We start from the raw sequence: 13,136 nt of genomic DNA, 5'->3' as shown, positions 1-13,136 counted from the left end.
ACCTCCCCTCCACACAGTTCACAAGAACAGAGGCTGTCAATCACAGGCTGTGCCCTCCCCTGTCACCATTTTCCTCTTGGTGTCATGAAAACTTGCCAGAAATGACTCTTCCTATTAGTAGAGGAATGAGGCAGCAGACAGAAATGACACTTAGCGCTCTGGATTGAGACAAGTGCACACTATAGAGGGATATGCTTTGTTCATATTTCATGTCTGAGCCTTACAACCACTTTAATGAATAGATACAACAAAACACTTACAATGTTATATTTATTAGACCAAATGGGAGCAAATATGAGAATATCATTGTAATGGGTTATAGTTTTCTTTCTTTCTTTCTTTCTTTCTTTCTCTTTCTCTCTCTTTCTTTCTTTCTTTTTTTCTCTCTAAATAATATGAACGCTAAACAATTCTGCAGTATGGGGTTAAAGTTCTTCCTCTTTCTCTCTCTTTCTTTCTTTCTCTCTCTTTCTTTCTTTCTCTTTCTCTCTCTTTCTTTCTTTTTTTCTCTCTAAATAATATGAATGCTAAACAATTCTGCAGTATGGGGTTAAAGTTCTTCCTCTTTCTTTCTTTTTCTCTCTTTCTTTCTTTCTTTCTTTCTCTCTTTCTTTCTCTCTTTCTCTCTCTTTCTTTCTTTCTTTCTCTCTCTTTCTCTCTCTCTCTCTCTCTCTTTCTTTCTTTTTTTCTCTCTAAATAATATGAACGCTAAACAATTCTGCAGTATGGGGTTAAAGTTCTTCCTCTTTCTCTCTCTCTCTTTCTTTCTTTCTTTTTCTTTCTTTCTTTCTCTCTCTTTCTCTCTCTTTCTTTCTTTCTTTCTCTTTCTCTCTCTTTCTTTCTTTCTTTCTTTTTTTCTCTCTAGATAATATGAACGCTAAACAATTCTGCAGTATGGGGTTAAAGTTCTTCCTCTTTCTTTCTTTTTCTCTTTCTTTCTTTCTTTCTTTCTTTCTTTCTTTTTCTCTTTCTTTCTTTTTCTCTTTCTTTCTTTTTTTCTTTCTTTCTCTTTCTCTCTTTCTTTCTTTCTTTCTTCTCTAAGTAATATGAATGCTAAACAATTCAGCATTTCCATACCAGGGGTGGACTGACAACTCATGGGGCCCCCGGGCAATAGGGGATCATGGGGCCCCTGTGTCCTTGCCCAAACTCAAAATAGCCTATGAAAAAGATACCAGGGGCATCTCATGGGGCCCCCTACTGCCCCCGGGCCCTCGGGCAGTGCCTGAGTTTCCAAATGGTCAGTTCGCCCCTGTTCCATACATTGTAGCAACCAATATATAGGAAGAAGAGACACCAGAACAGGCACTGACCTGGTCGATGCAGTTAATCTTCTCCGCCGGGTACACCCCATATCCACAGCGGGCACAGGGCACAACGTTCATGGTGAATCTGGTGGTACAGGGGAACAGAAGTACAGTGGCAGGACAAGTTGTAAGTCCAGGCAATGCAGGGTGGCTGACAGCTGAGATCTGCTCTTGTTAATGTCCCAGTTTGTCTCTGACCTTCGTGCAGAGTCAGATGTGTCCACTTCTTAAATCTGGAAGCTATGAAGAGGTTCTATTTATGTTCTCCTGTGACGGAGGCAGCTAAACGTTTTATAGGGGGTGGGGGACACCTCGTAAGTGACGGCTAATTCTAAAAACGAGAGTGAAGTCACCCATATACGTAACAAGAGTAAACAGAGCCATCTGTAATAATACGATTGTATCTTCCACAGTCATGCCCACAAGAATTGGACTTCTCTTTGCATCACTACAGGGATCACCAACATGAGGCAGGAGGTTCTGGTTCCCCTATATAGATCTTTACTTATCATTAGTTCTCCAGGTCTGATATGAATTTTAAGGGGAACTCCATGCAACCCCCCTCCCCCCAAAAAAAAAATTCTATACTACACAATTTGTGTGTGATATGGATTTTAAGGGAAAACACAATGCAATTTTTTTTTTAAAGTTTGAGATTCCTCTCAAAACCATATGGTCATTTGATTAATGATGTCATGGGATCCCACAGACACCAATGACCATATATGGTCATATCCATATTGTTTGTAACAGCCATAATCTGCCAGACCTGTCATTCTGTTTTGCAGTTATTTTGTGTCAGGTCAGCAGGCGTCAGGCATTAGTAATAAATCAATCTTCCTGCGCTTAAATGGGGCCCTAACCCTAAGCTGCTGACACTAGAACTTTGACCCAATAAAGTGCAAATGACAAAATATATATAAACACAGTGTAGCGCTTAATAAATAAAATGCTCCAATAAAATGATAATATCACGTGTTACAATCTTCTCACAATCAGTGCAATAAAATGATAATAGTGTAGAAATATAAATAAATATCACACAATTGAGGGATCCAATATACTTAAATGCTTGAGTGCAAAACGTTAATCCCCTTTATAGGGATATAAAACATGCTAAGTGTCACACACAGGGGCGGATTGACCATTTGGAAACTTGGGCAGTGCCCGAGGGCCCGGGGTCAATAGGGGGCCCCATGAGATGCCCCTTGTACCTTTTTCATAGGCTTTTTTGAGTTTGGGCAAGGACACAGGGGCTCCATGATCCCCTATTGCCCGGGGGCCCCATGAGTTGTCAGTCCGCCCCTGGTCACACACCACACTTAACAAAAACAAATATATACATATAATAAAATAGAAAACCCCCCAAATAAAGATATTAGAGTCCAAAATGATGATATATAACATGTGCTCGAACTTAAATTACACACAAGTGATGACATGTGTAGGTGGTCACAGCAATAGTGTCAATCCTTTAGTGGCCAAAATGCCCCCTCACCTTCTTGCATTGACCACAAAGGGCCAGCTCACTTTTGGGATCACACCGATCCTTACAGGTATTAATTCCTCACAGGATCCCCCTCAATGGTGGTATATTCTCCTCTTTCAAAGCCTCCTCCACATAGATATCAGCAACACCGTTCTCCCACAAAGCATCATAATAAGACAAAAAGATCCTCCATAGTGCAATTATGTTTAATATTTATATGGATATCATGTAACAGACAAATGCCCACTCATGTTTTGATCATAAAATGACAGCTTTCTGCCTCACGCTATGGGTGTACTGCATGGGTATTCAAAAAGGTGTTCCAATATGGCGACCACGCCGGAATTGACGTCACCATGTACCGGAAGTTCCTCCCCAGGTACCGTCGCGTTGCGTCACGCTGGTCACGTGACTTCAGCAGGGAGCGGTGAGGATGTCTGGTGATGAAATGCGTAGGGCGGAGCCTGTGTATGTGACATCACAACGTTCCCTGAGCTGTCATCGTCTGTGTATGCTGGAGGAGGCTGGATTCGTCTCTGATTCTGAAAACGCTAATTTTGCTGGTGTCGGCTGGGACACCTCTGATTGTGAGTGCAATGGTTTGTTTTTTAATAAAATGGTTTCAATGATACTGCACCATGAGTTTTTCTTTTCTTGATTCCCGAGTACTGTTCTGAGTATATGAAGAGGCGATGACCATAAAGAAATATTCCACATTTGCTGAGTATCCTCCTGCAGAGTATTGCTCCCAGACCATACGAATATTGCTGATTATTCTCCTGCAGAGTATCGCTCCCAGAGCAGAAAGTGCTTATGCTGATTTATAATTTGATCAGCATATTGCTCTGGTGAGTTCATTCAATTTATCTGGTGGTGGATTTTTCACGGTGAATTTGTTTGGACACTGAGATACTTATCTGACAATAGTTATCGTTTAAAGACACAAAGAAAAATATCATCCTTTACTGGTGTTTGGACTTTGTTTGGCACATATATTTATATATACTTTTCACAATTTATTTGGACACTATTAATTATTTTATATGTTTAGACATTGTGGATATATCTATATTTGGTTGTGTAATATGAGCGCAAACCTATATTTTCACAGATATATGCACCTTTTAAGGTTAGGTTTTGCAGCTTATATTTTATTTCACTTTAGTGTTTTTATTTTATTTTTTGTGGCGCTATCCATAATTTTTTGAACTATATAAATCCTGTATAATAATAATAATAGTTATCAGTAGAGGGGTCACCAGCAGGAGGAAGGATGTCCTGATTCCTTATATAGATCTTTAGTTATCAATAGAGTTTTAAAAAAAGATATTGATAGGATGATAAACCTTGTCCATATGTAGTACATCTTGTCCTTACTTTCTGCTGATGCTCCCCCCCCTTGCCCAAAATTCCCAAATGTCAAAATGACAGCCAGGAGTTTCTGTATAAATATGGAGACTATTACAGAAGCTACTGTCAAAAAAACAGATGCAGTGTTTCTAAACACGTTCAGACCTGAGATATGTTGGTCGTTCACGCATCAATAAATGATCAATTTATTTTCCAATAAATCTCTCCTGATAGAAATTATTGATATACAGTTAATAACACAATTGATCGATACTTGGAAGATTTCATTGAATGTTAGCTGATTGATCAAAATACAATCAAATTTATGCCTGAATGGTCGTGGTGCTGCCAATTGATGCAAAATTATTAATAACTTTCCACTGGATCCATTTTGATCTAAACCAAGTCTACCTCTATCAGAAGGAAGCTATGGCTATTCAGTCAGTTTCTGATATAATCTGAAGTAATCATTTTGATGAAGTCGGTAATCATTTGGTTAATAAAATCGAAGTGTGTACGGTCAACAGTAGAAAGATACATAGTAACATTGTTCATAAACATTGTTCAGACACAGGATAAATGAGATACAAAGTAACATTGTTCAAAAATGTTGTTCAGACACAAAATAAAGAGATACAACGTAACAGTGTTTATAAAAATTGTACAAACACAAGATAAAGATATAAAAAATAACATTGTTTATAAACATTGTTCTGACACAAGATAAAGAGATACAAAGTAACATTGTTTAGAAACATTGTTCAGACGTAAGATAAAGAGATACAAAGTAACATTGTTTATAAACCTGTTCAGATGCAAGATAAAGAGATACAGAGTAACATTGTTTATAAATCTGTTCAGATGCAAGATAAAGAGATACAGAGTAACATTGTTTATAAACGTTGTTCGGACGCAAGTTAAAGAGATACAAAGTAACAGTGTTTATAAACATTGTTCAGACGCAAGATAAAGAGATACAAAGTAACATTGTTTAGAAACATTGTTCAGACGTAAGTAAAGAGATACAAAGTAACATTGTTTATAAATCTGTTCAGATGCAAGATAAAGAGATGCAGAGTAACATTGTTTATAAACGTTCAGATGCAAGTTTAAAGAGATACAAAGTAACATTGTTTATAAACATTGTTCAGACGCAAGATAAAGAGATACAAAGTAACATGGTTCATAAACATTGTTCAGACACAGGATAAAAGAGATACAAAGTAAAATTGTTTATAAATGTTTCTGAGACACAAGATAAAGAGATACAAAGTAACATTGTTCAAAAACGTTGTTCAGACACAAAGTAAAGAGATACAAAGTAACAGTGTTTATAAACATTGATCAGACACAAGATAAAGAGATACAAAATAACATTGTTTATAATCCTTGTTCAGACACAAGATAGAGAGATACCAAGTATCGCTGTTACTTTTGTTCAAGGAATATTTATTTATTTATTGTAATATATTTTGAAATATATTAAATATGGACAAAATTGTAGTATTTCAAATATATAGCAATATATTTTGGAAGAATATTTTTAAAATATATTTCAAATATATTTATCTTCCATATGGGGTACCATCTGTTGTCAAGCATTGATGTAGCGTGTACATAGCCATAACACAATAGGACCTTGTGGCCCCAAAAGGTAGTTTTACTTGTCTTATGCCTTGCTACCCTGGTAGATGGTTCATTCCTCTTTTGTCTGACCATCCAGGTTGGCTACAGGCCCTTGCCATCCTCCTCTACTGCAGGACTGCTGATCCTCCATTGAACGTGATGACGACAGAGAACTGCAACCAACTGAGCAGCAAAGAGAAGCCTCTTCAGGGGACTGGTCGTGCAGCTCTTCAGGGGACTGGTCGTGCAGCTGGGAGGAAGCTTGCAGGAGCAAGAGATAAGGTAAATAAAACTGCTTTTTAATGTTCCTTAGATTAAAATGAGCATTTAACCCATGCTGTGTGGAAGGAGCCCCATTACCAGGGTAACCTTTTACTTGGAGTTCAGCTCTAAGTCACACATTAAGTCAGCATATTCTTTTTGAAAGGTCTGCCAGCACACCTTGGCACATGGGAAATTGCACCTGACTCTGGTCTTGGGAACTCCACACAGTGGTCCATACATGATGATATTCTGTAACACAGGTGCATTGGGCTGAATTGCAAGAGGCATGATAGAGCCCGTCTATGTCAAACTGGAACAGCCATCCCTGAACAGGGGGAGAGGCCTTCAATGTACACATAATACCGTTTTAACATCTCTACTCCAGCTATTTGACAAAATTCCCACCCCACCCCTTTAGCCATGTTAATAGAATGGTTGACACCTATGCAGACTTCTTGACACCAAGGATGGGATGATGTAACTAGAACAGGATGGTTCCACAACTTTCACACCTTCTGTTCTTGGACCACCAAGGAGCAACGCCTTGATGCCTTCCATGGTGATTAGATGAAGGTGTCTGGGCTACTTGTATGGATATAAATGTTGGGGTATCTTCCCAACACTCATTAGAACTGAAGAAGTGGCTTGGAGAACCCTTAAAAACGTTTTCAAAATATCTGCTATTCAGGTGGCATTGCTGTGCAAGTTGGCGAAGATCAGAGCTCTCCTGGAAGGTTCTTCAGGCTGAATAATCCTGGATAGAATAAATCTTAGCTACCCCCCTGGTTTGGGCTGGGGACATGCTCAGCATATGAAGTCACTCTGTACTTTCTGCCACAAGATGTGATTGTGTTATCACCGGCTCAGCCTGGAGCTGTGACTTGGGAAGCCGTGATGTCACCGGAGGAGAATGGAGTGGGGATGGTGATCTCAGAATGTGACTTCCCGGCTATCCAGTGACAGACAGATGACGCACAGATAATATACCATGTACACATTGACTGCCCAAGTCTCTGGAAAGCCATGATAACTTCCTTCTCTGCACAGGCAAATAAAGTCTATTTCTAGCTCTCCTTTTCTTTCATCTTAGGAAGTCACCCTCTTGATTTATTTTGGTGGTTATTGTCATCATGACAGAGAAGGAAGAGAATCCATATTTTTAGAGTGGTCACCAGAATCTTTAGTTAACCACAATCAGCCTTAACTACTTCCCGTCCGGCCCATGTATATAAACAGCCCAACGGGAGTGCAGGGAGTGCAAGGGCGGGTGGCCCTGCTTGTGCATGCTCCCTGGGAGCACACAGCACCGCGATCCGGAACACCAATCATTGTACAGGACCTCTGTGTGAGGTCCCAATCATGTGATCACTGATTGGCCAATCAGGGATCACATGAAGAGTAGCAAGCAAGATGTCCCTTCTGACATCATTGCTTACTACTAGTAAAGTGAAATCTGTGAATGGTCACAGAGATCACATGGTACAGGGCTATTCACAACAGCCTTGTACCATGTGACAAGCTGTGACCAATCACAGCTCACACAGTATTTTTCAATGGCTGCAAGAATGCAGCCAGAGAGAAGGAGAAATGATTGCTTTTACAGCCTTTATGGGTGTAAAAGCAATCAGTGTAAAAAAAATCTTCATAACCCCCCACAAGTAGTACAATGTCACTATGGTGTGACACTGTACTGCTAGGGTGACAGTATGTAAATAAGTAAATAATATTTAAAAAAAATAAAAAAATAATAAAAATGTAATTTTTGGTTATTAACTAATTTGGGTTTTTTTTTTTTTTACTACAAAGATAGCTGAATACATTTTGGCCAAGATTTATGAAGAAAGATTATTTATTTGCAAAATTTTATAAGAAAAACACTTTTTTTCAAAATGTTTGGACTTTTTCATTTATATAGCAAAAAAATAAAAATCCCAGTGGTAAATAAATACCATCAAAACAAAGTTTTATCTGTCTCAAAAAAATGCTAAAAAATTCATATGGGTACAGTGTTGCATGACCGCGCAATTGTCATTCAAAGCGTGATAGCACTGAAAGCTGAAAATTGCCCTGGACAGGAAGGGGGTGAAAGTGTCCGGACCTGAAGTGGTTAATAATCTCCTTCCTCCTTTTTTCCCTTTAGCTTTTTTTTCTGCTCTATTTTTATTTATATTTTTGTTTTCTGTTCATGTTTCATTTCTTTTTTTTTTGTTTTGTTTTAAATAGTTTTGTTTCTTACTGTTTTCAGTGTCACATCAAAATGTACAATTTTTGGTACCTGGTATCTGAACGCCTTTCCAGAATGCACTCTGTGGACAAGTGGGTTCGATGGTTCACATGTGGTAGTCTTGTGGCAAAGTCAAGCGTTTCTGGATAAAAGTTCACACCCCGATAAATTCCATTACTATGGTAAATGTTATTAAGGACCCCAAAATAGTCTTTCCTAATAAACCTGTAGAAGGGGCGCCTCAACATGCTTAGACTCTAAGGCTGCATTAACACTTGAGCAATTTGTAGCTTGAAGCTCAAAGCATGAAGCTCACATATAAAAAAACAATTGTTCTCTGTGGTGCCTATACACGCGCTCAGGTGTGAACAGGCACCATAGAGAACAATTGATTTTTTTACATTTGAACTTCAAGCTTCAAGCTACAAATCTCTCAAGTGTGAATGCAGCCTCATTTTTTTTATGTTCCTGGCAGCTAAAATAACTATTGTTACCTCTTGGAAAAAGCCTCTGGTTGACCTGGCGGTGATGAAGAGCATACTCACTTGGATTATGACTAATGAAAAGCTGGTTAGCATACTTTGAGACACCTCATCAAGGTTGGAGGGAGTTTGGCCCCCAGAAGAGGAGGTTCAGGGCCATTCTGTGCAAAACCTTCGTACAAAGCAGGTGAGTTTAACATGTTTATGGACTTTTACAACCACCTTAACCACTTGCCTACAGGGCACTGTCACCCCCTTCCTGTCCAGGTCAATTTTCAGCTGTCGCATTTAGAATGACAATTGCGCGGTTATGCAACACTGTACCCATATGAAATGTTATCATTTTTTTCACACAAATAGAACTTTCTTTTGGTGGTATTTAATCACCGCTGGGGGTTTTATTTTTGTGTTATATACCAAAAAAAAATCAAAACATTTGAAAAAAAGGTTTTCTTTGTTTCTATTACACAGTTTTGCAAACAGGTAATTTTTCTCCTTCACGGATGTGCGTTGATGAGGCTGCACTAATAGGCAGCACTGATGGGCACTGATAGTCGGTACTGATAGGAGGCACTGATAGGCAGCACTGATGGGCACTGATAGTCGGTACTGATAGTCGGCACTGATAGGCAGAACTGATGGGCACTGATAGTCGGTACTGATAGGAGGCACTGATAGGCAGCACTGATAGGAGGCACTGATGAGGTGGCATGGATAGGCAGCACTGATGGGCACTGATAGGCAGCACTGATGAGCTGGCACTGATGATGCTGCGCTGATAGACGGCACTGATAGGCAGCACTGATGGGTGGTACTGACTGACGGCACTGCTGGGCACTGCTCGGCAGCACTGATGGGTGGCACTGATGGGCACAGGTGGGTGGCACTGCTGGGCACAGGTGGTTGGCACTGCTGGGCACAGGTGGTTGGCACTGCTAGGCACTGCTGGGCACAGGTGGGTGGCACTGCTAGGCACTGCAGGGCACAGGTGGGTGGTACTGATGGGTACAGGTGGGTGGCACTAATAGGCACAGGTGGGCGGCACTGCTGAGCACTGATCATCAGGGCACTAATCATCAGTGCCGATCACTTCTCTGACAATTGCCGGTTGTCAGCAGTACTTTCCTCAAGCTGTGACAGCGCGAGGAAAGTGCAGCCTATAACTGGCAACTGTATTTACCCAGTGATCGCTGTGTCATTGGACACAGCTGATCATATGGTAAAAAGCAGTTGTGATTGGCCGTTTACCGTATCACCGGCGGCGCCAGGTGCGTGCCGCCGGGGGTGCGCAGGGGGCGTGTTCTGGAATGACTTCCATGAACGTCGCCCCAGAACTAGACAACCGCACTGTAGCTGTCCTTCGGCTATAGCGCAGTAGGGAAGAAGTTAACGCGGATCTGCATCGATGTACAACATGAGTGATGGTGTCTTTCAGATTCTGCTAAGTACCCTGCCAGGACACCCCCACAATCAATGGACCAGGGCAGGGGCGGACTGATAACTCATGGGGCCCCCGTGCAATAGGGGATCATGGGGCCCCTGTGTCCTTGCCCAAACTCAAAAAAGCCTATGAAAAAGGTACGAGGGGCATCTCATGGGGCCCCCTACTGACCCCGGGCCCTCGGGCAGTGCCCGAGTTTCCAAATGGACAGTCCACCCCTGGACCAGGGTTATGGGAAGAGACCCTTGTCCTCAACAGCATGGGTACCCCCCCATGTTGAGGGAATGGCCTGCCAGACTGTATGGGTCAGCTGTGGATATCTGGGGGAACCCCACACTTTTTTTCTTATTACATTTTACTTTTGCTTTTTTTTTGTAGTAGGGTCCCCCTATAAAAGTGAATGGGGCTGGATGACATCACTGGTAGCTAGGGATTCAGTGGGTGCCAGCATCACCTTTTCCTTTACCAGTTCCACGCTGCCCTATAACAGAAATACTGCTACAGGGCGGCACGGATGCGCAAAATCACGTATATGTACGTGATTTTTCAGTTCCAGGTAGGGGGTGCACGCTGCCATTCGCGGCCTAGGATGTCACCTGGTGATCGACGAGTATCACCAAAGGGGGAGAGACCTGTGTATAAACAACACAGATTTCTCCCCTGTCAGCTCCTGCACACTGCTTTGTATGGCTATCTATATCACAGCAATACAAAGCAGTGTGCTTACAGTGAAACAGACACACAGCCCCCATAGTGAAATGGCACACAGCACACAGGTAACCCTTCAATTGCCCCAGATGTTAACCCCTTCCTGCCCAATGTCATTAGTACAGTGTCAGTGCTTTTTATTAGCACTGATCACTGTATTGGTGGCACTGGGGATGTCAGTGACACCAAGTCAGTTCCCCCCATGTCAGATTGCCCACCGCAGTCCCGCTATAAGTCGATGATCTGGAAAAATTGAAATCCTCCTGTGCTTGGGGAGTTGGCCCAAGAAGGGTTAATAGGCTGCAGTCAAAACTTGGCCTTCATGGGGTGCACTCGCCATGCTGTCCTCACAAGACTGGGGAAGTCTGGAAGCACTGCAAGAACAATAAACAAACACTGGCCTAGTGCATTATCCTTTAACTGCCTCCCGCCCGCCATATAGTAATATGACGCAAGGCGGTTCTCTCGTTCTGGGAGGACATCATATGACGTCCTCCCATTCTAACCACGCATGCACGGCGCGGCGATCGGCGGTGCGCTGTGTCCCTCGGACACAGCGGATCACCAATCCACGGAAAGAGCCAAAGATGTCGGCTCAGTCATGTGATCAGCTGTGTCCAATCACAGCTGATCACATGTAAACAGGGAAATGCCGGTTACCGGCATTTCTCTCCCCACGAGCTGTCATGCTGACAGAGGAGAGGAGAGCCGGTAATCGGCATTCCTCGGAGGGGACATTTACACTGATCATCAGAGCACTGATGATCAGTATGCCCTGATGATCTGTGTAGCCCCAGCAGTAGACCTGTCAGTGCACATCAGTGCCAGCTCTCAGTGCTCATCACTGCCACATCAATGCCACATATCAGTGCCCATCTGAGTTGCTTTTCAGTGTCACCCATCAGTGCCAGTCAGTGCCACCTATCAGTGTGCATCAGTGCTGCCTATCAGTGCCGCCTAGCAGTGCCAATCAGTGCCGCCTATCAGTGCCAGTCAGTGCTGCCTAAAAGTGCCACCTATCAGTGCCATATATGAGTGCTGCCTTTCAGTGCCCATCAGTGATGCCTGTCAATGCCCATCATTGCCACCTACCAGTGCCTCCTCATCAGTGCGCATCAGTGCCACCTATCAGTGTCCATCAGTGCAGCCTATCAGTGCCCATCACTGCAGCCTCATTAGCGCACATCAGTGAAGGAGAAAAATCACTTATTTACAACATTTTATAACAAAAACTAAGAAAAAACTTTTTTTAAAAAAAAAGTTTCAGTGGTTTTTGGTTTGTTTAAGAGAAAATAAAAAACCCAGAGGTGATTAAATACCACCAAAAGAAAGCTCTATCTGTCACAAAAAAAATGATAAAAGTTTCATATGGGTACAGTGTTGCATGACCGCGCAATTGTCATTCAAAATGCAACAGCGCTGAAAGCTGGAAATTGGCCTGGGCAGGAAGGGGTATAAGTGCCCTGTAGGCAAGTGGTTAAAGTACTTAAAGTGTTACTAAACCCAGGACCCTGCATTCACTATATCTGGTCTCCCAGGACCCTGCATTCACTATATCTGGTCTCCCCGGACCCTGCATTCACTATATCTGGTCTCCCCGGACCCTGCATTCACTATATCTGGTCTCCCCAGACCCTGCAGTCACTATATCTGGTCTCCCAGGACCCTGCATTCACTATATCTGGTCTCCCCGGACCCTGCATTCACTATATCTGGTCTCCCCGGACCCTGCATTCACTATATCCGGTCTCCCAGGACCCTGCATTCACTATATCCGGTCTCCCTGGACCCTGCATTCACTATATCCGGTCTCCCCAGACCCTGCATTCACTATATCTGGTCTCCCCGGACCCTGCATTCACTATATCTGGTCTCCCCAGACCCTGCATTCACTATATCTGGTCTCCCCGGACCCTGCATTCACTATATCCGGTCTCCCCGGACCCTGCATTCACTATATCTGGTCTCCCCGGACCCTGCATTCACTATATCTGGTCTCCCAGGCCCCTGCATTCACTATATCTGGTCTCCCAGGCCCCTGCATTCACTATATCCAGTCTCCCCGGACCCTGCATTCACTATATCTGGTCTCCCCGGACCCCGCATTCACTATATCCGGTCTCCCCGGGCCCTGCATTCACTATATCCGGTCTCCCACAGAACATGGACATCGGCTGAGCACTGGTTAAAGCTTGTAGGAGGAGTTTTCTTTCTGCGCTAGGAGGATGTGAAACCCCTGACCTCT

General features: G+C 42.7%; 1 protein-coding gene across 1 annotated transcript in view; it reads right to left on the bottom strand.

Moving 5' to 3' along the window:
* Positions 1 to 1,552, bottom strand: part of NRAP (nebulin related anchoring protein) — a 151,171-nt gene extending 149,619 nt beyond the window's left edge. Inside the window, exon 1 of the mRNA XM_089653065.1 lies at positions 1,314 to 1,552. Coding sequence (XP_089509191.1) covers positions 1,314 to 1,385 — 72 coding nt within the window. The 5' untranslated portion in view covers positions 1,386 to 1,552. The remainder of the gene's footprint in view (positions 1 to 1,313) is intronic.
* Positions 1,553 to 13,136: the final 11,584 nt, after the last annotated feature.

This window comes from Staurois parvus, unplaced genomic scaffold (assembly GCF_062004578.1).
Source record: "Staurois parvus isolate SC_StPar_1 unplaced genomic scaffold, SC_StPar_1.0 ptg000697l, whole genome shotgun sequence".
NCBI lineage: Eukaryota > Metazoa > Chordata > Amphibia > Anura > Ranidae > Staurois > Staurois parvus.
The sequence above is the reverse complement of the archived record's forward strand: the minus strand, read 5'-3'. Positions and strand labels throughout refer to the sequence as shown.